Genomic DNA, 26,255 nt, shown 5'->3' on the forward strand with positions numbered 1-26,255 from the left:
GCAAGTGTTGCACTTGTAAAGGTAAGTGGCCAAACTGGCACAGATGTGTAAGACCAGGATGTATTCTCTCAGCATTTAGAAATGCATGTGCATGGCTCTCCAAGATTCTGATTGGACAAAGCCTTTCCTACTGTATCGTGTCACTCAACACCATTTGGAACACAAGGCTCAGTTCTTGTCACACAGCAACTGGCCTAAAGTGTTTAGCTTACTGCAGACTAAAATTGAACCATAGTAAAAGTATAATGTGTCACGTGTAAGCCAGCACACTGAAAGATACCATTTCTAAACGATTGCAATTATTTCATCATCTAAATACAAATAATATCATATTAGATCTGTTATTGGTGTCATTTCTGTTGAAAAAGTAAAACGGATATCTGAGCAGGATAGAGAAAATGTTTTTTCCACAGTATGAGATTATTATAAACAAATATACAATATTCTTATTCATTTCAAGCTTGAACTGGTCTTTTTCTGTTGGCAGATCATTTAGCTTATTTTATTAGTTTTAGTTCTAGAAATTATATAGAATATAATTTCAATAGAATAAGGCAACTTCAAGCTTGTAATTATTACAACACTCTAGATCATGAGAAATATCAGCTACAGCTATAGATATTTTTACTTGATAAGATTTTCTTTACACTGTAGTGTGTGTATATATATATATATATATGGTGTAAGCAATAGATTTGCCCCAATTGGAGCATGCTGGTTTGACATGGAGATCTGCTGATACATCCAGTGTGCTTTGGTGTAAAACTTGGAATTAATAGGAATTAAAATATCGATAATGGACATGATAATAAGCAAAGCAGTACAGGTGAATAGGATCATTTTAAAAATAACCGATAATACAATTCATCCTTGCCAGTTTATTGCTGACATAAATACTGCATTTGGACTTTCTAAAAAATATATATTATATTATATTATATTGCAGACGTTTGTTAAAATATATTTGTTACAATATATAATTGTTTTGCTGTTTAATTAAAAACATACCATGTACTTGTTCTTGAAATGTTCTTTTTAAATGCAATTGTCAGTATAAATCTAGATATTCAGCTATGATCTATATTTCGAGAAACATCCATCTAAATAGGGATATGAATGAAAATGGTTTGAATGCAGGTCATACAGAAACAGAAAAAATATAGAAAAAAGTAATATATAATAATAATAATAATAATAATAATAATAATAATAATAATAATAATTGGAAATCATTTTAAGGGCTACAATACATGTCGTCAAGGTGCCAAGTAGGTAGAGCCTAAAGCAGCTAACAGTTTACTATGGATGGGAATCTCGGCTCTTTTCAGTGAGACAAATAAGTTGTCTCAGCTCACCGATAAGGACCGACTCTTTCAGCTCCCAAACGGCTTATTGGCATTTTTTCGGAACTGAACAAAGTTTTTGTTTTACTTTGCTAATTATGTCTGAAATTGCTTCATGAAATGTTCCACTGCTTTTAACTTAACAAAATGACAAATGATAAAACAAGTCTCAAATGCGAGCCGGCTCAATGAGCCGATTAAAAAATAAAACTGTAGCAACCATTTTATTTATAAATGCATGTGCTTAACATCTTATCAGGACATAATCCAGATACGAGATACATGAAATGGGAAGGAGTAAATGGGGTCTTAGATGAGGTATTTAGACCTGAGTATTGGACAAAAATTGTCAAACAAAAATGTTTCAGTTCAGGTCTTACTTTTTTATTAGAAAGTAAAAGAAGACATGTTAAATATGCAATTTATCCAAAGATCTGCCTACAGGGTACATATGAATGATGCTGGTAAAGTGATGCATGTAATTTTGAACATTAATTATTCACTTGTCAGACATCACCCATATGATGAACATCATTTAATAATGAAGTGATGACAAACTGTAGACAGGCATCTCCCTTACTTGCTTTTAAAATTTGGAAAAACTGAATATTTAATCACACTGGGCACTACAGGACTTATAGTCAGTCTGGGTTAGGGTTAGGTTTTCATTTGTGGTCAGTTGCAAATATAGTTTCTTGCTCAAGCATTCAGGTCATCCTACTGTTTGACTATTTTTTATTTATTTTTTTAAATTATGTATTTTATTTTCTTCAGTTGCACAAGTCTAAACGAGGCCTGTTTCTGTTTTATAATTCAAATCAAGTAAAACGTAACACCACAGAAAATAAACCAGGAAAATTTTCAGTTGGAGAAATACATGCCTCTGATATGTCCAGCATATCCAACTCAATAAGAGCTGTAACTGTACGTCCCTGTGAATCTTTTCATAAACACATTCCATCAAGAAAGTTTGTACTGAAAGTTTGTTGAGCTTTATGAACTAAGAGTTAAAAACTAAACGCTATTACCTGTTTTTTTAGTCGGTTCAGGCATCCTGCTTTCCTGGTTGAGTGTCCCTTACGGGTTCAGACAAACAGGCTTTATGGATGCCCACTCCTCTTTCTCTTTTATTAGATCCCCACCATCACACCCTCCCTCCCTCCTTAACTGTGATCTACAATCTAGACCCAACCCTTTCCTCATGTCTTTCTCTCCTCAACTGTGAGATAATGAGCACATACCCCCATCTATACACTGCCAATAGGTGGACCGTATTTTTGGCTACTCTTCCTACACGTCCTCCAGCTGACAAGAGCAGAGAGGCTGAGGTTAGGTGAAGGTCAAGGGATGAGTGAAGGGAGCAGAGAGAACAACTGTAGAAGCAAACTGGGCTTAAATTTAGTTTCTGACACTATGAAAATCCTTGTATATGTATGGCCCAACACACTTCATCCATGGGAAAGCAAGCACAATTAAGACTTCAGATGGTTTTCAAAATGTACTTCTGATGTTTATACTTCAGTTTTGCTGAAATGGTAATTTCTCAGGAAAAAAAGATTGTACTCTTACAATACTCTTAAGTGTACATCTTTTATACATTTAGTATATGTCTCTTACTTTGAAACCTTTTCTCATACAAGTAGCTAAAGCTTTAGTTATGCACCTTAACTCATTATGTACATTACATTTATGTCTTCAGAGCTAAGATACCAATCTAATGATATAAAATACCTACTCTTAAGAGTATCATTCATCAGATGTACAAAATAGAAAATGTCTTTATTGAAAATCTCTAACAAAATCTTTATTAAGTAAAATTGGTTTACTAACAAATAAAAGTGTACAGCCTGTTTAAGATGAATGGCATAATTATGGGGAAAATTTTCGTTTTGTTTTGTTTTGTTTTTTAACATTTAATGAGTAGTTCTATCTAAGTGTATGTGGAACATAAAATATTTCATTTGTGGTAATCAATCCTACAGATTTTATATATCTTAAATGCATTCAAAACAGTTTTACTATGAATGCAGACTTTAATACACTTAAAAAGACACACTATTAGCATCACATAAATATATATAAATAAAAAATTTTCACTCTGTCCACATTTCTTTTGAATGTCCATGGAATAAAATAAAATATCAGATGCCATGAGTTTACCTTCTGCCATCATTTACACATTTGATTGACCATGTAATATGAAGCAATGTGATAACATGAAATGAACAATGACCTTATATGGCCATATATGGCCTTTTATAATCGACCAATCGGTGTGCGAGAAGGCGGGAATTACAGAGAGGGCTTAAAGCAAATATGCACACACATCATGCAGTATTAGACCATAAACACATCATAATGAAACTAAAGCTGAACCCCGGACATTTTCTCAAATTTAGATGCTTTTTTTAAGGTCTGAAAAAGAGGACGTGTGGTCACCATAACAAAAGCATTTTAGAGAACAATTCGTGTTCATTTCTACCAAATTAACTTTGTGAAAAATTTACTTGCACATGCACCAGGAGGTTACTCGTGTGAGTCACGACTGCCAAGAGAGAACCAGAACTATAATCAAGCAGCTGTCTATATTGTGTTATGTCAAAAGAATAATTTCTTTAATTTTAAATGATTTTTTTTAAAATCCTGATAGTATTCCCATTATTTACAAAATGTTACTGTAATCTGATTACTTTTTTTTTTTGACGTAACTGTAACAGATTACAGTGACCAGTTTTTTGTATACTGATGACGTAACGCCGTTACATGTATTCCGTTACTCCCCAAGCCTGCACACACACACACACACACACTAAGCCCTTGGTGTATCAATGTTTATCTATAGACTGTATTTTGTTTTAGCAAGGGCGATCTATTTTTATCTATATGTATACACTTATAGATGTGTACAGATGTGTCCAACAACGTACATGCATGGAGCTTGTGACAAACAACGTTGTGCATCAATCTCCTTTTCCAAGCATTTCCCCCATCATCGCTTCGTATCTTCCTTTGACACCTGATGTACTGGCCTGTCAGCACCTGGTCAGTGTTGTAGCACACAGACAGCACGGACTAGCCACAGCAGTAGCATGCCAAGATTAGACCATAACAGACAGTATAGGAGGTAGGTTTTTCATGCTGCTCTACTCTATAAATGGCACGAGTCTGGTGTCATGCCTAAATATTGCCCCTGACTGGGCTTCTCCTTACCTGCTCCCAGTACCAGGAAGATCAGCTAAAAGCTGAACCATACAGTCATAGAACATTGTCACCTGAAACTAACTGAAAATTAGATGCCTGAGATGAATATATTCCTCATGTGAAACATGTAAACATGCTCAGTGCGAATACAATAGAAAGGAATTACACATAGCATCGAGGATATATGATACATTTGTATGTACATGCCATGTGTATCATACGTGGCTGATTGATCTATAGGGACATACACACAACAGTAGGAGATGTAGTATTCACAACAGTGACAGATACACTGTCCAAGACACATGTGAAAAAAGAAATGTTCATTAATTTTCACAGCTGTCACCTTTGACCTAGAGAAAGAATCACCAGTATGCTATAAGGGCATGAGCTGTTAGGTCTGTATTCCTGGCAGGAAGCACTAGATTTTCTGGCAGCTCCATGCTATCACTCACGTGTATCATTAAAAAGATATATATAGTGCTGGCACTAAATGCTTTCATTCATTGATTGATTGGTGATTGATTGATTGTTGGGTTGGGATCTGAGAGCGTACACTGGTACCAATTTATCCATCAAATGTACAAAATAGAAGATGTCTCTAACAAAATCTTAAAGTCAAATTGGTTTACTGATTAATAAAAGTGTACAGCTTGTTTTCAAAGCCTGATTAGGATGGATGGCATAATTATGAAAACAAACATGGCGATTTCAAGAGGTTATTAACAATTAATGAGTAGTTATTTATATATAAATACTTAATTTCAATGCTGACACACACACACACATCTCTCTCTCTCTCTGTCTATAGTGCTAGCACGTTTTATAACCAACAGTGCCAATGTGAATTGTAAGCTGAGATGAAGACCCAGCTACAGAAACTATATGTTAAACAAGATGCAGTGATAAGAAAGGAAACATAATATATTACTCCTGAGGGCTAAAGTCAACTCAGGTACTAAATTGCATGTGTACATGGGAGCACAAGCCTGTACAAAAGGTAGACTCTCATGGGGAGTTTGTCATAAATCTCCTCCATAGCAAGTTCTCTAACACCTCAAAGTATGTTGAACAACATGACCTTTTGTCAAACAAACGATACGAGACAACACGCACGTCCTGCAAGGCTCAGCTCATTGTAATAAATGTCAATGTGGTTGCCCTCTACTGCCACCTAGTGGTCATACACTATATAGACGGCAGAGGCACGTTGATTCAACATTACTATTATATGGTGTCTGAGTAACTGCACGTGTTGCACATTGAGTTTCCGGGCCAACTAATCTGGTGGATATACTTTTGTATTATAATAAACTGGTACACTAGAGGATTAGTAAGAGCTTAATGTTCATCAAGATGTGATCCAGAGCTCATAGTGTCATCAGATAAGGGTAATGCACAGAGCTTCTTGCTCCTCATCAGGGCCTAAAACCCCCCACCCCACCCCCCAGCTTTATGACACCTCCTGCTGTTGCTACTGTATTTAAAAAAAAAAAAAAAAAAAAAAGACAAAGACAAAGTTTGAAAGAAAGAATGTTTTGAAGGCATACTTTTAAAATATTGCATGGTGATGCTCTAACCTAGATCTGGACTGTTTTTTAATCACACTTATGCCCACTCCTGAAGGAATTCTGACCAGTCCTGCACTTACTACTGTCTGCACCTGCCTGCTGTATTTTCTGACCAACTTAGTTGGTAATATTTATCAAAATGGAAACCAAAAGTAGCTAAGTAACTAAAGCAGTTATTGAGAATAAATGGAAGCAGGAAATGCATGGTGTGAGCAGCTAGTACACACTCATGTTAACGTATATGGATTTAAAACTACAAGAGAATGCAAAATTTTGAATTCTCTACAGATAAACAACATATTAAATGTTAAATGTATGCTTGAATGGTCATGTGTATTATTATTACTATTACATATCCATCCATTCTGTACAGCTTATCCTACACAGGGTCATGGGGGAGCCTGGAGCATATCCCAGGGAACTCGGGACATGGGGCGGGAGACACCCTGGAGAGCGAACCAAACCATTGTGGGGCACAGTCGCACATACTTTCACACAGTACGGACAATTTGGACATGTCAATCATCCTACCATACATGTCTTTGGCCTGGGGGAGGAAAACGGAGTAAACCCATGAAGCACAGGGAGAACATGCAAACTCCACACACAACCCTGGGGGTGTGAGGCGAAAATGCTAACCTAAATATTATTATTATTATTATTATTATTATTATTATTATTATTATTATTTATAGCTTTTATCGCCTTTTATACTCTCAATTTCATTGAACTTCGACTATACAGTCTTATACACGGTCTATAGATTTTTTTAAAGCCTTTATTTTGAAAAAAAAAAAAAAAAAAAAAAACTCGAACGAAACCCTTATCTAAATTTACCCGGAAGAACTTTCTAGCTAATACTCTGGCGCATATTAATCTCCCCAAAATTTGATCTACAGCTCATGTATATCATCCTTCGCCATATTTCATACATAAAAATCACTAGCCGGAAGCGTTTTATATGTTACTCCGTCGCGCAATATTTCTTTCCCACCTGTATTACTATAAAACCCGCCTCCTAACCAGTAATGAAACCAATAGCTCATAATCATACAAATGCAGCATCCAATCCCTGGACTGCGCGTGAGCGACTGCTCGCCCCCATTAGCCAATCCGTTCAGGGAGCGGGGTTTAATCGTAATACAGGTGGGAAAGCAAATAAGACAAATAAGGCGGGTTGATTTTCCGGACACATTCATTGTTGCATCAGATACCGGGACCAGAGAGATATGGCAGGAGACCAAGGTAAGATCTACTACACTTCATTAACGACATTGAAAAAAATGCATTAGAGGTGAAGTTCATGTTGTAAGTAAGTACGGTTTGTGCTGTACAAAGTGAGATCGGTGTTTACAGCTGTTAGAGAGGCTCCATCTGATTTAACCTCACACAGCTGGAAAACACTCATTGATACATATTTATGGTTTTAATGAACGCTGCATCGTCCTTCTGCTTCATAATAGCTACATTAGTGCTACTACACTCTAACCATATGGGATTCAGCATTAAACTCCTTTTTATTCTATAACAAAACACAACCGCTTCATGGTGTATTTGCTCTTTGCTTTTGCTGAATCTCAGTCCAGATGGGTCCTTATAATAAGTGCACTACATAGGGTGTTAAGTAATGGCACTTTAGTCTTGCACATAATACTAGTTTTGACACTTGGATCAGTTGGATGACTCTCAATGGCTAAACACAGGGTCAAATACACTATGACCAAAAGTATGTGGACACCTGAGCATCACACCTGTATGTGCTTGTTGAACATTTCTATTAAAGACCGATTCCCCCCTTTGCTTATAATAATCTGAGGTGGCCTGGGGTGCCGGTTCACCCCAAAGATGCTCAATGGGGTTGAGGTCAGGGTTGTGGTCAGGGTTGTGTGCAGCATCCTCACTTCTTCACTGGCATAAAGTTGGCTTGACGTTGAACGTTCGATATTCGCAGATACGCGGAAATTAAGGGACCGTCTCTAAATTTACATGCGACATTGTTAAACACGTTTGTAACTTCAATAGCATTTGAAGAGAATGACTTACAGTCAAATAAAGTGTCAAATAAACAAAATAAACTCTCAAATCATGTATAAAATTTGCCATGTATTTTATTACTGCATGGGCTCATACACAAAATATGCCATAATTTAAAACCACCTTTATGCCAGTCTGTTCTTCTACACCAACCTGTACAAACCATGTCTTCATGGAGCTCGTTTTGTGCACAGTCGCATTGTCATACTGGAACAGATTTGGGTCTCTCAGGTCCGGTGAAGGGAAAATCTTAACGCAGTAACATACAAAGACATCCTGTACAATTCTGTGCTTCCAGCTTGGTGGCAGTAGTTTCAGTTTAGTGAAAAACCACGAATGGGTGTGATGGTCAGGTGCATATCATAATGCGACGCATATTAAGGCTGGTATTATTTGTAGCATGATCAGATGATGAACTGCATCATGGGTTGACTGAAAGATCAGGTCATGTAGTGGTTTCCTCACAGTGCTTTTAAGACGTATGAAAATGTTAGGTGTAAATGGTTATCTGTCTCAATTGTTTGTTTGTGATTGGTTACCTGATAGTGATGTATTTTATTTATTTTTTTTTAACATGGATTTATCATAATGTATCCGTTGACCACCTCTAAGGTTACTACAGTTTCATCATACAGGTATTATAAACCTAAATTACTAGAATAAAAAGCTCAACTGGATCTAGTAAATAAATAAATCAGTGTGGTCATACAGTTAAGTACGTGTTTGCATATGCTGATTCTTATGGGTAACAAGGCAAAATTTAAAACTTTTTTCTTTCAATTTGTCTGCAACCCCCCCCCCCCCCCCCCCCCCCAAAAAAAAAAAACAAAAACAAAAAAAAAACAACTAGTCAATCTAAGATTCCAAGCAGAAAAACAAAGTACGCTTTATTTGAAAAAATAAACCATTTTTATAATAAAGAAAAGCTTTTTCTAAACTTTCTTTTATTATCAAAATTAGTTGCTCTAAAGTGCTACTCTAAATTATTATTTTTATTTATTTATTTATTTATTTAAATGGCTCTTCTTTATTTTCTCCTAAGCGTATGGAAACATTTTCACTTGACTAATGTGCTAGATATTTCTTACTTTGGTAGCTGGATTGTATTTATTAAAAAAATTAATCGGTCCTGCAAAAAGTTTGAGAATGTCTAGTTTTAGCTCCTTTACAATCCGCTTGTTTAATAACCAGGATATGAAAAATGTACATCATCTTCGGTGACTTCTTTTAATTAAATTTTTTTCCAAATCAAAAAATTGATTGTTCAGTCGCTTTTACTAAAGCATCGTCACACGTAAATTGTAAATGAGTATCTGTGCGCTCGTATTTCGTCCACATGGTGACTTATAACATCGTGTCCTCGTGTCCTGACAGCACCTCAGCCGTGTGTCGGTGTTTCAGAGTGTTCATCATTGTGCTCTGGGTCCAGTGCTGAAGCCATTGAGCCTTTTTTTCCCCTCCCTGTGTGTGTGTGTATGTTTTTGTGTGTCGTCCTCTTGTCTTCCCAGCCTTTGATTATGGCTTCTTACTGCGCATAAGCGAGGACGGCCGCAGGGCCGAGGCTCTGAACGAGTACCTGAGCAGCCGCAGTTACCTGGCAGGCTACGGGCCCTCGCAGGTGGACACAGACGCATTCATGCTTTTTCACGGTTCGCCTCCTTCATCGCAGCATGTGCACGCTCTGCGCTGGTACAGGCACATAGCCACACTGCAGCCTGGAACCGACGGCCAGGCCTCATACTCCAGTGAGTAGAGAAGGGAGCAAGAGTCGTGCATGCGTAATGTGTAGGAGCCAGCAGGATGTGATCGGTGTATCGGTGTTGGTCCGGGTGAGGTGGAGCATTAGGACGCTGTGCAGGGGGTCCAGATCTTGTTTGTGAGAGGAGTGAAATCTAGCTTCCTTAAATGATGCAACACTTGATGATGCTTGCAGTCTTGTGATTGTCAGCCTGAGTCTTTTGCTGCTTTCTGTTTCCTGTAAGCAGTAGCACCCTGTTTGTCCCATCGCATCTTTCAGTTCCTTTGTGCACTTTTTTTTTTTTTTTTTGTGCATTTGTATAATCACAATCACATTCATCATGTGTCCTGGTCACACAGTTGTATCTGACCACTCTCTCCATAACCACCTACATTTATTAAAATACACATGCACATGAATTCAGCTCACCATGCATTCACCATGCATCTTGTCTTTCAGCAAAGGGAAAGAGAGTGCAGCCTTCGTGGTCTCCACCGGAGGGAAGTGAACTCCCAAATCTTAGACTTTACAACAGCCTGACTCGGACCAAGGTGCGAGTTTATTTCTATTCCAGTTAACCCGTAACTCCTGCATTTCCAACAGAAATTCCAATAGTACCGTTGGCTAGATGAGTAGGATCGTGTTTTACGGCCACTGTTTAATAAAAGCACAAAAAAAACCCAACAAGATTTCCAGAATAAAGTCAAAATGTTTTGTGAACGAAACTCAGAATATTACGAGAAAAAAAGTCGCAGTATTTCAAGAATAATGCTGTAATATTTTATGCTTTGCAGGTCATCAGACAAAGGTATTACTCAGTTAAGTCTTTTAAGGAGATTTCTAGACAAGTTATTACATTTAAGAGTTTTAGAAATGTTCTACCAGATTGATTTGAAACGATCCGTATAGACGCTTACCTTGCTCAGTGTGAAATATTTGACACTTTTACATTGTTTTACCTTTTTAAAATACGTTTATTTATTTGTTTGCCTTTTTATTTTTGTGTTCCTGCTCTTATACATGTATAATCTACCCATGCATTCATTTGTACATTTTTATTCAGTTATTGTTTATAACCTTGCTCCTGCCATGAATATAGCACTTGATGCTGAACATGGCATTAAAAATTAAACACCTAACCTGACTGGATCGATAACTTTTGATTATCATTCATCTACACACCCTCTTTGAATGGCACACAAATGGAAACCACTGTTTCAAGCTGACCAGTGCCTGCGATTTCTCAAAATAACAAACAAAATAAACAACAACTTCGCCGAATCCTCAACGTCCCTCATTTTAAACCGCACATTATGTGCATCATTTTGTCATAGTGTTATGACTCTAAATAATGCATTTTTTCCCTTTAATATGAGCTTTTTTCCTTGAAATATTACAACTTTTATTTTGAAAATTTTCGTATTTATATTATTTTAACAGTGGCCCTAAAACACCATCATATCGTATCTTCTATGGATTATTATATTAAATCAAATTGGTCTTGGACTAAAAAGAAGGGGCTGTAGAAATTTTCTCTCTTTTTTATTTTTATTTTTTTTTTTAATTTATTTATTTAATTTCTTTTTTTTTTTTTTTTTTTCTAAAAATGGCCACATCACAATTTGTAAAGGCCAAGCCTGTGGCTAAAGGATTGAAAGAGTCTTCAGGGACTCCTTGGACACTTCCTAGAACAGTTTTACACGAAACCATCTGCGATCTACTCTTGTAGTGCTCCACATGGAAACTTTAAGGGTTCTCTGCAAGCCTTTTTTGTTTTGTTATAAAAAAGTATATTGTTATATCACATGCTATTGTATCTGCAAAGGTCTAGATGTACTTTTTTCCATCCAGATGATATTGAAATGTACTGAAAATAGTCAATATGTATGAATATTACATGACCGCATTGTAGTCTTTGTTCTTATTAGGATTATATTATATCTACTCAGTGTTAGTAATGCTAACAGATTGTGTTTGGTTGTTATTTGATGTTTTAGGAGCTGTTTGTCCCTCAGCATGGGAAAAAGGTTTTGTGGTACTGCTGTGGCCCCACCGTCTATGATGCTTCCCACATGGGTCATGCCAGGTAACACTCTCTCTATAGCTCTGTGTGTTTCCCACAATGGCTCACACTGCGTGTCTGGAACAGTCTGTGTTCTGCTCTTTGTGATGGGTCTATAGAGACACTGCACAAGCTAGAACATTTAGCCAAGCCAGGCAGTGGTTAGCAATATTTTAATCTCTTTGTGTACTGGAAAGTGCCAAATGTGTTGTAACATCACACATGCTTGTGTTCCTGGTTCCCAAAGACATCGTCGTGTTCATATGATCTTAGATTAATCTTACAGAGTGATGAGTGATAAAAAAAATAATGCCAAAACCTCTGTCCTACATTTTGTAAAATACATTTAAGGATTAGTGTGTTTGACTGTGAGTCATGTAAGACTAAGGGTGTTTTCACATCTGGCTCGTTTGGAGCGTTTGTTTCGGAACCTCATCGGTTTGGTTCGTTTAGACGTATATTAACACTGCAATCGTGCTCGGATCCAAACCAAAACAGCCAAACCAACTCTGGAGCGGTTCGCTTGTGGTGAGAAAGCAATCCGACGAACGGACCAGTAAACCAACCTCTATAGCACTGCATGAAGGAAACTGTGTCACGTAAAAAGCGTGTTTGTTTTGCTAACGACTCGCAACATGGAGTTTAACTTGGACCAAAGACGAGGTAAAATGCCTCATTGAAATTTGGTCTGACGAATATATTTCTGAACAACATTCAAAAACGTATAAAAACACAGAGGTTTACAAGGTGTTTAGCGAGCGCCTCAATGAGATGGGCTTTAATCATTCTCTGTAGAATATAAAAGTTGGATCAGTTATAATAACTACAGCTAAAAAAGAATGCCAGTGGAACCCCGGAACATAAACAGGCACAATCTGACCAATGAGAGGACAGTTTACTCGCTTGTGTTTCGGAACAAAGCACAGATCTACAGGTCTGAAAAAGCCTCAAAGGTTTCCTGTCTCCATTAGCAGCCTTGTCTCGAATGTTTCTGCACGTCGTGTCTGTGTTGATATGCTGTGCTTGTCCTTCCAGGTCCTACATTTCTTTCGACATCCTAAGAAGAATCTTGATGGACTATTTCAAATATGACGTCTTCTACTGCATGAACATCACCGACATTGACGACAAAGTAAGAGACTAATTTCTATGGCGAATAAACATAGATATACATTTATTACAGTTAAACTCGTATATTACATTTATACAGTAAATGGATACATATGACTAATTGAACAAGTGTGTTGAGCTTAAAAATCTATTTCATCCTAATTACATGTAGCTAGTTATGTAATATATACTATTTGTGATTTTGATGCATTTTCCATAACAGCAATTTTGACACGAGGTCCGTTTGTAATTAAGAAGTTATTAATTAAGGTTTATATTTATGCAGTCGTTGTAATATGTTCTCGTTTCTGTAGTAACCGGCAATTCACAGGCACTCGTATGGAGGACACTCCACATAAAAATAAACGTTATTCAACAAAGAAAACCGTCTAATACGTAATATGGTAAAGTTTTCACAGTGTAAATGGACTGTTCTGATATCTGGCATAATTACACCAGATGGCTTATAAGTTGCGCGTATGGCAGCCTGAGCCTTTTACTGATGTATTAATGACATTCTGCTGTGTTTCAGATCATTAAACGAGCCAGACAGAATCACCTGCTGGAGCAGTACAGAGCCAAAAAGCCCAAAGCCTCCCAGATCCTGCAGGACGTCTTAACTGCTAGAGAGGTGAGACGTACAAGCTCATTTCCACACGTCTCATCATGCTGCGGAAGTAAATGTCACCTGAGACTTTGTGCAAGTCAGATTCTTACCTCACATTACCTTTTGGACTTTGTATTGCTGAAGCATAAACCAGAGTTTTTAAAATTAAATCAAAATTGTAGTTTTGTGGCTTTTAGTATGAACATGTCAGCCTTAAGGTTATCTATAAGATAGTGTGCTCCAAAACAATGACAGAAGAAGATATACGCATTCAAAACATAGTCTCAACAATTTTCATTCTTTCAAATCATTCTGCACTTCAGCTTCTCATCAGATTTTCTGTCCAGTCAAACGATGTCTAGAATCTGAAGTGTCCCGCCCCCAACGTTATAAAAATCCATGGTACTAACTGCCAAGTACGGCTTAGCCCGGGCTGTGAGATAAACTAAGCACTATTGGCTATTTAAAATGGGGGAGGAACCACCTGCTTTGTCCCACCCTGACTTACTGTTTCAGTGAAAATTACGTCAACACATTGAATAACAAATAATTTCAAGGCACTTCACGGGGACTTTAAAAAGCTATTGCAGTTTTGTCATGCGATTGGTCACATAGGAGTTCAAACTGAAAATTCTGATAATAGAATTGATAACTTTATTTATCAATTGAATGTCAATATTATTTTTCTAAAATATTATATATGTGTGTGTTTCTGTGTGTGTATATAATGTATATAATGTATGTGTGTGTGTGTGTATATATATATATATATATATATATATATATATATATATATATATATATATATATATATAATGTATATGTATGTATGTATGTGTATGTATGTATATGTATGTGTGTGTGTATATGTATGTATGTATGGGTAAGTATGTGTGTGTATGTCTAATATTTAATCATCAATTTTTTTAAAATTCTTTTATGGAGTCTTCTTCACTCCATATATCTAGAAGGCATTTTGTCTTTGCTGTACAAAATGTGCTCTTCCCTGTTATTGTTAAACAGGAAACAGGAAGTAGAATGACCCGTGATCATTTTTATTATTATTTTTTCTCCCCCGTTACATTATTCCATGCTCAGATCACTTTCATACATGGTGCAGTGTGTACCCGAGTTTTCAACTAACCAGTGGTTCAGAAAGCATTTTCACACTTTGAAAAGTTTGGGGTTAAAAAAAAAAAACACACACACAAGTGTGAAAACGTCCACAGTGGCTTCCCACTTCACATAGGATAGATCTCTAATGATTCTTGGAAAATGTTTTTGTATCTGTTTAATGTTCAATTGTTTAGTTGTCTTTTTCTTGTGTTGTTCTAGCCCTTTAAAGTCAAGCTCGCAGAAACCACAGACCCAGATAAAAAGCAGATGTTGGAGAGACTGGATGCAGCGGTGACTGCTGCACTGACTCCACTACAGGGATCGATGAAAAGCGGAGCTGAGGATGCTATCGTTCAGAGTCAGGCTGAGGTTGGAAAGAAACCTTTCTTGTATATAATATATATACTGTAAGAACATCACACTGACTCAAATTGGGACCTAGTTTGATCAGAACAATATACAACACATTGTTTTGCATCTATTCAGTATTCTTAATACAAAAGTGAGGTTTGTATTCTTGGTTTTGCATTTATATTTTGCTGATTTAAGGTTTTACTAGAAGAAGCCAAGGACCTTTTGTCTGATTGGTTGGATTCCCAGTTTGGCAGCCAAGTAACAGAAAACTCAATATTCTCCCTCTTACCGAAATACTGGGAGGGAGAGTATCACAAAGACATGGAAGCCCTCAATGTAAGTAAAACTGACGTTTTAACTTCGGGGAAATGTTTACAGTTCTCGTTTTAAAGCTCCGGTCGCAATACGGTTAATAAGCTGACTGAATGGATTTGCTGCTTTTGAGAAATTGTGACGCTGGCACGATCTCGATGTAATACCAGGTTCTTCCACCTGATGTCCTCACACGGGTCAGTGAATATGTTCCGGAGATTGTGGAGTTTGTAAAGAAAATAGTGGACAATGGATACGGGTTAGTACTCCATAGGATATGAATATATTTAATGTATCTTAATGATACTGTGTTGTCTCAGAATAATATAAATATGAGGTTTTTTGTTGTTGTTGAAATATTATCATTTAATTATTTGCTTCTCGTTCTTCTTCTTGCAGTTATGAGTCTAATGGCTCAGTGTATTTCGACACTGCCAAGTTTGATGCTAGTTCAGAACATTCGTATGCTAAACTGGTGCCAGAAGCAGTGGGTGACCAGAAGGCTCTGCAGGAGGGAGAAGGTATGCATATATATTACTAAATATGGTGTGTGTGTACTGCATATAAATTATAGGTCTACTGGATACTATAATGATGTTTATATCTCCTGCTAATGATGTTTACATCTCCTTTGTAGGAGACTTGAGTATCTCAGCAGACCGGCTGAGTGAGAAGCGTTCACAGAATGACTTTGCCCTGTGGAAGGCCTCTAAACCTGGAGAACCGTCCTGGGATTCTCCATGGGGAAAGGTGCGCAGAGACGTTTCAGATTTATTTCTTCTATACATTCAATTCAACACGGCGATGCTAATAAAAGTGCTTAACAATATAATGCTGTGTTGAGCAGTTTTTCTCCTCGCATAGTGAACATGTATAGACACATCTTCCACACTATCGTCCCTCACTAACATTAGCATTTGCCATATTTGCTTTGCTTTTAATTTGCATCAAGTTAAATTCTTGCGATGCTGCAGGCTGTGTCGCCGCCTCACATTTTCAGGGTTGATCCTGAGCTTGGATTAATGTCTATGTGGTGTTTTGCATGTTCTCCATGTATTCTTGTGGTTTTCCACACTAAACACTCTCCAGTTGCTTCCCAGCTCCCAAAAACATGCCAGTAGATATTGGATCGGTGAATCTAAATTGTCCCTAGGTGTGAATGAGATCCCGATTGTATTCGCGATTCACTTCAGCAGTTCCTGAAGATGAATGAATGAAAACCATAGCAGAAACAAACTAATGCTTTTCTGATCAGTAGGTGATGCCAGTGTGGCAAGTTTTTATTTAGTTGATGGCGTTCTTAAATTTTGTCTTATTATTGTCAATGAATGGTTGAAATTAAAATAATTTTCATTTTGGCACAGTACAGATTTGTTTCTCTTGTTAACTTCACTGAAATTTAAAACCCCTTTGCTAACAAGCCAGTCATTTTGACGACTAACAAGAGAACAATGTGGGGTTTAACAGTGCTGCCATTTCTCACCAAAATAACAAAGCAGTCACTTTTTTAAATTATGTTTTGGTGATTTTTTTCTAGTTTAGATTTCAAAATCGATTTGACCTGGAAACCATTCGTTTCTCTTTGCGCTAGTTTGTGTCATTACATTTGCAGTAGACAACAGCTCAAGCATCTTATCTTTTCAGTATCTCATTAGTGCCATCTGTGCTTATAATGTGTCCTGCTCTGTCAATTTTTTTTTCGCTCTGTCTATTAAGGGACGACCTGGTTGGCACATCGAGTGTTCAGCCATGGCTGGCTCCATATTAGGCTCATCTATGGATATTCATGGAGGAGGATTTGACTTGCGTTTCCCTCATCACGACAATGAACTGGCGCAGTCCGAGGTGCAGATATACTCATCTTCGTGTTCGTATTTTAAAAGCGCTTTAATGGCTGTGAATTAATGAACCCTAAAAAAAAAAACTCCCCAATTTCTGATCTGCTGGATTTAATGGGTAATGTCTGTACAGGCCTACTTTGACAATGACCACTGGGTACGCTATTTCTTGCACACGGGCCACCTTACCATCGCCGGCTGCAAGATGTCTAAGTCCCTGAAGAACTTTATCACCATTAAAGATGCCCTCGCAAGAAACACAGGTTTTTTGTTCTGCATAATCTTATTTTTGATAAGTGGATCATACTGAGCAACATCCCAGTGCTATTTTGAGCTTTTTGGGATGCTGTCAATTGAATTCCAAGTGCCGAAGAAATGAGCTGCTTGGAAACCAGTGTGTTTTACTGAAACATCTAATGCCTATTCACAGCAAGGCAGCTGCGCCTGGCCTTCCTCATGCACTCGTGGAAGGACACACTGGATTACTCCTGTAACACCATGGAGTCTGCCATTCAGTACGAGAAGTTCATGAATGTGAGTAATATTACTGTCATCAGCACTACAGACAGACAGTGAGTAGCACTGAGTAGAGTGTTTACATGCACACTAATAATCTCACTTTGGCAGAGAAAAGCCGGTTTCTGTTTTTGCATCAACATACAGACATATTAGTGGAGAACAGCATTATATGTGTAAAAACTCCCAAATCATTACAATTAAAGGGACTTGAAAGCAGCACATTAGCAGGCAGTAAACATGGGGTCAGTTGTGCTTCCAAAGCTAAAAAATTTATAACATTATGGGTTAATAATCTGTTGAATTCTCAAATCTGATTGGTCAGAAGATGTTAAAAAGTGTGAAGATGTCCGTAAGGAGATGTTTATAACAATTACAGAAGGGGTCTCCAGTGTCGGTGCTTTGTAGCCACTTTCCACCACAGGAGTATTCAGGATTGAGGACTTTGCACTTTTTCTGATTTCTCTGTAACACCTCATCTTCTAAAGAGAGGAAAAAAAGATAGACTTGTAGGAGATGAATTGCTTATAGCTGTTATAAGTAAAAAAATAAATAAAAAAAACACAGATCACAGATGCCATAACATTAAATGTAACTATAAACTGTTAAAAAAAAAAAATTACGTATCATTAATTAATAAAATGTGTAATCATTGATAAATTGTTGCGGTATAAGAGGAATAAAAGGCTTATTGGGAAATAATTAACTTCTCGTGGTAGCAGTGACTTGGCTTTGCATCCAACCACATAACACTATGTGCTATCATGGTTTTTTTTTTGTCTGTGTGTGTGTATGTTCAGAAAAAGATACTCTACTCTGTTACTTAAATAAAACAGTTTAATAAAACAAATACATAAGACACTTGATTTATTAACTTAGCGATGCTCCCATCACACTACTAAATGTATTTAACTAATAACCTCAGTACAGATAGTGACACTAGGAAAAAAACAAAATGAATATTATGGAGTTTCTGGTTATCAGATTATTCAAGATGCATGTAAACACTAGTTTGTATCATTGCCAAAATACAGTGTTTTTTTGGTTATCATATTATCTTGCACATCACTTACCGATCTGTTACACATACCCACAGGAGTGTGTGTTCTAATGCTGAATGCACTTCTTTACCTCAATAGGAGTTCTTCTTGAATGTGAAAGATATCCTCAGGACTCCCACTGATATCACAGGTCAATTTGAGAAATGGGAGGCGGAGGAGATCGACCTGAACAAAAGGTTAGCATTCTTCCCAGCTTTGAAACAGTCTATATGTGCCAGAATTCCTGCTTTTGAATTTTGAACGTGTTCGCTTTCCAAACTGAGGCAGTCTGTGTTGTTCCTGCGTCTAGTTTCTATGAGAAGAAAGAAGGAGTTCACGAAGCTCTATGCGACAATATCGACACACGTACAGCGCTGGAGGAAATGAGGGCTCTGGTGGGTCAGAGCAACACCTACATGGCTGCAAGAAAGAGTGCCAGACTCCTGCCTAACCGTATGCTGCTCCAGAGCATTGCTCATTACCTCACCGACATGTTCAAGGTGAGCCTGCACTGAGCACCGTGCTTTTTCACAAGACTGCAGTCTATACTGGTTAGTGTTTACATCAGTAGGTGACTGTATGGATTAGGTGTTCTGTATAAGGAGTGATATGCAACATACAACGAGGCATACAAACGATGCGCAAACAATGCTTCCGATACATAATACAAAACACCCCAAATGAAAATGTATCAAAACCAACTACAAAATACCGTGACTGAAAAAATGGACGAAAATAACAACATATTTTGTATTTGAGTAAATTTGATGAGAATTACAGACCATATACCATGACTGTTAAAGCACTCTTATATTTTTGTCAGTGTGTGTGTTGGTGAGAGATTAACATACAGTATCTACATAGGTTTTGTCAGCTTGGTAGATTGCAAAAGTAGCAAAAAAACCCCAAAACAAACAAGATTAATATATGAACTTTTATACACACTTAAAAGGGATAAAAATGTACACGTTACAAAATTGTATTGTATAGCCTATATATTTCAAATGCATAGAAACACTATCCCTCCCTCCCATCCTTAAACACTATTATATTAACTATTGCACATTTACTGGAACTTATTACAGTATTACAGCATGCCTGGGAGATATTACTCACTATTACACCACCCAGTTTTACGTCAAATAATACAATCAAAGAGACTGGTGAAAAACATACAAATTTGGGTAGTACTGAAGTTGCTTATGGCTTTTTTTTTTTTTTTATTATTATTATTTTTTTTTTTTTTTTTTTTTTTTTTTTTTTTTTTTTTTTATAACTTTTACCTCCTCCAGACATTTGGGGCAATCGAGGGAACAGAACCCATTGGATTTCCTGTTGGAAGAAATGACCAAAATGTTGATGTAAGTAAAAGCAGCTTGTGCCACCACAGAGTTTTGAATCGTTTGTAAAATGAAGGATGTGCCCTTGATTTCTGCTTGTAGTATTAACTTGTTTTAGTTACATTATATAGATTATCTCAGCAGTATTTTAATATTAACATGTCTGACTTGATTTGTGATCGCTAGCTGGAGAGTACAGTCATGCCCTATTTAAAGGTGCTCTCAGACTTCAGGGAAGCTATCAGAAAAATTGCAAGGGAACAAAAAGGTAAGCCCCCCTCCCCCGTGTTATAAATAGGCACCATTTTTGAATGAAGTGTTGATTTTGTTCTGGTTTATTTTTTTTTATTATTGGTATTTATAGTGACCGAAGTACTGCAGCTGTGTGACACGGTCAGAGATGACATCCTGCCTGAGCTCGGAGTCCGATTAGAAGATCATGAAGGTATACAAAAACAGTTTAACAACACTGAATGAATATGTAAGCAATATGTACTATTTTTGTAAAATATTCACAGACAGGGTGGTGTGACGTGGCCCAACGCAAAATCGAGTTAATTTTATCACCAGAGTCGATTATTTTTCCTAGAACAGCGCATTGCTTTTATACTACAGCAATTTGACAAATATTTAAAAGTTTCTTATTTATTAAAGAATGACATGTCATGTTATCACTTGCGTTATAGCGGTGTGAAAACTGTCATTCCCCTAACCAGCCTCTCCTTTTTCTTTCATTCCTTTTTTCCCCTCTGTTGAAATTAATAATACAAAAAAACCTTGGAAACGTTCTCATATTGGAAAATTTGTGGATTTCTGGAGACTCCTTCCATAAATACTAAATAAGTGTCTCCTCATAGAAAACGTCACCGTATCAACATTCACGCACTTCTTAAAATCCATTTATGTGGAGCGTCCACCATACAAGTCCATGTGTAAGATGTTACTGTGGAAATCATAAGATATTAGAACTAGAAACTGTGATTTGCCTTGCAGCTAAAACTCTTGTCAGAGCTGCTATTATAGAAAATTACTCAACAACTTCTGAGCAATCACATTTGAGAATTGATAGGAAAGTGTTAGGGAGAAGTAAAGCTTGTAAAGTATCTGTACTACTTGCAGAAGTGTTGCTAGATATGGCCACTTTTTAATTAGATGACAGTTTGGCTTTTAGCTCTGTAGGTAAAATACTTACATTTGTTAACATTCATTTAACATTGAATGTTGGGTCAAAAACACTAGGAAGCATTCATTAGCTGACATTAATTAATGGGTCTCCTGAAGTACATTATATGGTCTTCCTTACTATATGCTTAAACAAACAAGATTTCTATTTACTGGAACTAAGAGGCCCAAACCTGTTCTAGCATGACAGTGCCCCTGTGCACAAAGCGATCTCCATGAAGACATGGTTTGCCAAGGCTGGAGTGGAAGAACTCGAGTTTCTTGCACACAGCCCTGACCTCAACCCAACTGAACACCTTTGGGATGAACTGGAACACCGACGGCACCCCAGCCTCCTCACCTGACATCAGTGCCTGATCTCACTAACGCTCTTGTAGCTGAATGAACACAAATCCCAACATCCACGCTCCAAAATCTAGTGGAAAACCTTGCCAGAAGAGTGGAGCCCATAATAACAGGAAAGGGGGACTAAATCTAGAATGGGATGTTCAACAAGGACATATGAGTGTGATAATCAGGTGTCCACATACTTTTAGCTATATAGTGTATGTTAAGGCTCTAAATAGAGAATAACTACAATATTTGGTTTCCTCACTAGTGCAATAGGGGAATTATTTATAAGGAAAAGTCGTTAGTGACCCAGCTTGACATTCCATGTGTGCATTTTCTAATACCTTTGCTGATGTTTTTGTTTTGGACTGATTTGTGAAGGACTCAACACTGTGGTGAAGTTAGTGGACAGAGAGACTCTACTCAAGGAGAGGGAGGAGAAGAAGAAGGTAATTAACATCGTTTGGCCATGAGGTCACCCATGTCTCTGCATTTTTACTACTAATATATGAATATTAGTATTGTACTGTGTATATATTTTATAAAATGTTGTGCATTTATTAAACTCCAGATTGTTTGGCATTTACATTGAGCCATATTGTGTAGCTGAACATCCTAGAAAGAAAAAGAAAAAGCTGGGTTCATGAAAAATTGATGACTGCTGACATGATTGAGTGTGTGTGTGACTGTCTACAGGTCTCCAGTTACAACTTTTTGTTATGCTAGGCTTGAATTACAGCTGTGAAATTCCATTTGAATGTATACACACAATTCATTTAATGGTATGGTGCAATCTGCATGTTTGTTTTTATCTGTTTATTGTTTCAATTTAATGCTGTATTTTTTTTTCTCTTTTGTTTATAGCTGGAGGAGGAGAAGAGAAAGAAGAAAGAGGAGGCGGCCAGAAAGAAACAGGAACAAGAGGTTAGAAGAGCTGATGTTTTAGCAGACTGTGTCACAGGCCTCAAAGATTTCTGCACCTCCAAAATTTTCAGAAGAACATTTTCTCTTTAGCATTCAGTTGAGCGTGAGCGTTTGCACAAACTCGGGACAAAAATACATTTTATTCATACCAATTTGTGTTGTTAAAATATTGACAACCAAAATGCCAGTTTGAATCTTTTGAATCTTTTTATTTTCCTGCCCACACATACAACTGCCTCCAACATCTTTTATATTGTCAGAGCAGTTTATGGCTCCCTTTCATCATTACATTTCTGTTCTAACTCTGCTCAATCATGTCAGAGATGAAATATTTTCTGTTGATGTTACCATATTTTTTTCGTTTGTCTCGTTCCAGGATATACCCACATTTCATTTTTAACTGATTAAAAATGGATACAATTTATGGGGAAAGATTTTACCTTAGCTAGTGCATTAAATTAGTTATGTCACAAACGTTTGGGTAAAATAAATTTTACAGTTTGGGTAGATTATCTGCGTCGCAAACGTTTGGGTAGATTATCTGCGTCGCAAACGTTTGGGTAGATTATCTGCGTCGCAAACGTTTGGGTAGATTATCTGCGTCGCAAACGTTTGGGTAGATTATCTGCGTCGCAAACGTTTGGATAAACGACCTATGCCACAAAAGATCATTTTGTCTTTACTCTTTCCCTCTTATAGGTGGCTAAACTGGCAAAAATGAAAATTCCACCTAGTGAGATGTTCCGCTCAGAAACTGACAAGTACTCCAGCTTTGATGACACGGTAACATAGCAAAGTCGTCTTTTTCTTGTACTTTTGGGAATTAAACGTGTTTAAATTTGCTTATGGTGTATCTGTCTGTATTTTAATGCACAGGGTTTCCCTACACATGACACAGAAGGGAAGGAGCTTAGCAAGGGACAGACCAAAAAGCTTCGCAAGCTTTACGAAGCTCAGGAAAAACTGTACAACGAGTACCTCCAGGCAACCCAGAACGGAAGCTGAGAACACCGAGAGTGCTGCAACAATCCGCCCATAGTGTTTGCTCACCTTTTTGTACTGTGATGGTTATTAGATATAAAACAGCACGGATTTCAGACGTCACTTGTCATGGTGCTATGTCAGTGTCTATAGTCTTATTTACATGATAGGAAACGGATGATGTCATTGTGTTGGTGCTTTACAACCATTGCTTTGGAAACAGGAATATGTTGACTCTGATAAGCTCGAAGCTTTGTTTTAAAGCTGACAAGAAACGAGAAAGGTGTTGGAATGTCATTTTTCTAATACAGAAGGCTTTTATATGGTATTTGAAGGGTATTTAATGAGCAGCAAAATGACTTAATAGTCGATGTTATAGAACATCAGTATGTATGTGAAATATTATCCAGCCATGAATTATATTATAACAGGCAGGGGTTTTTTTCTAAAGCAGTGTTTGCAGTTACCAATAAAATGACTCGCCTAACCAGCATAATGATAAAAGGTGTAATTTCTCTAACTCTACCTTAATAATGGATTATAAAGAAATTTGGCAAGGAAAAATAAATCTTTTTTTTTAATGATTGTGTGCTTGCTCAAGGTAGGAAGAGGTTCTGTGCAGCTATTCTTAAAAAAAAAAAAAAAAAAAAAAAAATGAAGCAAAATAAAAACCAAATTGTGGAATTGTAGCTACAGCTTTGTGATCCTTAGTGATCCTGATGCTTGTTTTCAGAATGGATGATTATAGGATTTTGAACATACCGTTTTATATATTTTTCAACTTCAGCCTTGTCAGTGATTTAATAAAATCAAAATGGACCGCTAAAAAATCAGCACATTGAAATAAAATGTATTTTGAACGATGTATAGACACAAAAACGTGTATGTATATACTGCTAACAGTGACGTGTTATACATAATTTGACCCAAATTATTTCTGTAAGAACCAGTCTAGTTAATTTATATACCTGTGTTATTGATTAAGTTTATGTGCACATCAATATTCTAATATTAATTGGATTTTGCCAATATTCTAATTAGTATTGAGTCATATGAATCCTGCAATCTGATTGCCCGATTCAGATTAAGACAATATTCTGATTCCCACCCTTGGAATATGCCGAATTTTAATCAGAAATTTGTTGCATGTAAACACCTTATTCAGAAAATCCACTGAAAGGAGATGTTGTATATGTGCATGCTTCGTCCACAAGGAATTGTGGTTAGGAATGGCAGCATCTTGAATCTCCCGGGAAATAACAGCAGGAAAGGAAAAGTGCATGTATACTGTAGCTCGGTATACAGGAATATCCCATGCATGTAAGCATATGAATATCATATTCGGAATGTGGCTGCAACCCGAATATAGAACATAAATGGAATTTGATGTGCATATAAACATAGTCATTGAAGCAGGAATTTAATTGCAAACTGAGAATTTATTGGAGTAGGAATCCAGTCATAATAGGATTGAGAATAATTACACACAAATATTTAATTACTTTAATTACATTACATATCACTTTTAATGTATGTAACTTATTGTGTTTAGCTATAAGATAACCTGCATGATAGTTGTTGTTTTTTTGTGAATGCATAGCTTTTTGTTTGTCATCCTCTTTAATGTACATTAAAATGTATAAATTTTTGTGAAGATGGCCTGTTGTAGAAGCAGATACGATTGCTGCTGCACGATTCCAGGGTCCCTGATTTGATCTTGAGCTTGGTTAACTGTCTGTTATGGGTTTCTGCTGGGCTTTCTGGTTTCTTCCTACCTCTCAAAAAAATGCCAGTAGGTGGATTAGTTATGCTAAATTGCTCCTAGGTCTTAGGTGTGAATGCATATGTGTATAGTGTCATGTGATGGACAGGTATCCTATCCAAAATGTTTTTCAACCTCATGCTCAGTGTTCCCAGGATAAGGCTCTGGCTCCACCGCAACCCTGACAACAATGGAGCAGTTACAGAAGATGAATGCATCATACAGAAGATACATTATACATACTGTACATGGCCTTGCAGCATCCTGTGGGATTTTTTTTGTCAATACATGCCTCTTTGTCATCCTGTTCAATGTTCATTACAGTATGATAACTTTTGGGGAACTTCTGTTCCCAATTTCTTGTTCATTCCTGTATTTTCCATAGTGTCTAACTGTCCAGTAAGAATATTTGCTGCTGTGCCACTAATATATTACTCAGTGCTGTTGAAATAGTCCATATCCAAAAAGAATAACTGGTTAGTATTGGTCCTTTCCTTTATAATCCACCTGATTTAACTTACCAGGTGTGCTAGAGCAGGGAAACGATAAAATGTACAGGACAAGGGGTTCTCCATGACCACCATGCTGGAAAAAACAACAACAGTAGAAACTCTTAGAGAACTTGTAATGGTTGTAATGATTATAAATTGGAATTGTTATGATAAATAAGAGCTCAAGAGGTCATTCAGTGAATGTAAATCTCCTGCAAATCCAAAACAAACAGATCCTGCTGTAACAAGTGTAGGAATGGAAACCATAGACTACCCTGATGAAAAAAAAACAATAGAAAGCTTCATAGAATTTGTAATGGTTATAATGGAAACTCTAATGGTCCCTGTGGGTCTCTACTGGTCATATGTTTCCTTCTGTTGGTGGCATGTTATGTCTAGAGCA

At 36.9% G+C, this 26,255-nt stretch overlaps 2 protein-coding genes across 3 annotated transcripts in view; one reads left to right on the forward strand and one right to left on the reverse strand.

The window, feature by feature from the left end:
• Positions 1-2,481, reverse strand: part of mybpc3 (myosin binding protein C3) — a 42,035-nt gene extending 39,554 nt beyond the window's left edge. Inside the window, exon 1 of the mRNA XM_017459272.3 lies at positions 2,372-2,481. Within this exon, the coding sequence (XP_017314761.1) occupies positions 2,372-2,396 (25 nt within the window). The 5' untranslated portion in view covers positions 2,397-2,481. The remainder of the gene's footprint in view (positions 1-2,371) is intronic.
• Positions 2,482-7,244: 4,763 nt separating this feature from the next.
• On the forward strand, positions 7,245-25,257 carry cars1 (cysteinyl-tRNA synthetase 1). Of its 2 annotated transcripts, XM_017459301.3 has the most exons (23): positions 7,268-7,360; positions 9,658-9,894; positions 10,347-10,438; positions 11,885-11,973; positions 12,985-13,081; positions 13,592-13,690; positions 15,002-15,151; positions 15,332-15,472; positions 15,619-15,707; positions 15,848-15,969; positions 16,086-16,198; positions 17,165-17,293; positions 17,420-17,549; positions 17,717-17,820; positions 18,942-19,039; positions 19,153-19,342; positions 20,135-20,203; positions 20,369-20,450; positions 20,547-20,627; positions 22,076-22,143; positions 22,559-22,618; positions 23,318-23,401; positions 23,495-25,257. In XM_017459301.3, the coding sequence occupies exons 1-23, from the start codon at positions 7,345-7,347 to the stop codon at positions 23,621-23,623; spliced, it is 2,469 nt and encodes an 822-aa protein (XP_017314790.1). In that variant the 5' UTR covers positions 7,268-7,344; the 3' UTR covers positions 23,624-25,257. The 2 variants fall into 2 exon arrangements, with proteins under 2 accessions (XP_017314791.1, XP_017314790.1); XM_017459302.3 differs by lacking the exon at positions 9,658-9,894 and having other exon boundaries at positions 7,245-7,360.
• Positions 25,258-26,255: the final 998 nt, after the last annotated feature.

This window comes from Ictalurus punctatus, chromosome 27, assembly GCF_001660625.3.
Source record: "Ictalurus punctatus breed USDA103 chromosome 27, Coco_2.0, whole genome shotgun sequence".
NCBI classification, from domain to species: Eukaryota; Metazoa; Chordata; class Actinopteri; order Siluriformes; family Ictaluridae; genus Ictalurus; species Ictalurus punctatus.

Bases quoted from the DNA above. Each gene is read 5' to 3' on its own strand.
- cars1 (XM_017459301.3), top strand. The intron at 13,691-15,001 runs GTGAGACGTACA...GTGTTGTTCTAG, and splicing joins ACGTCTTAACTGCTAGAGAG to CCCTTTAAAGTCAAGCTCGC. The intron at 22,144-22,558 runs GTAATTAACATC...TTTTGTTTATAG, and splicing joins AGAGGGAGGAGAAGAAGAAG to CTGGAGGAGGAGAAGAGAAA.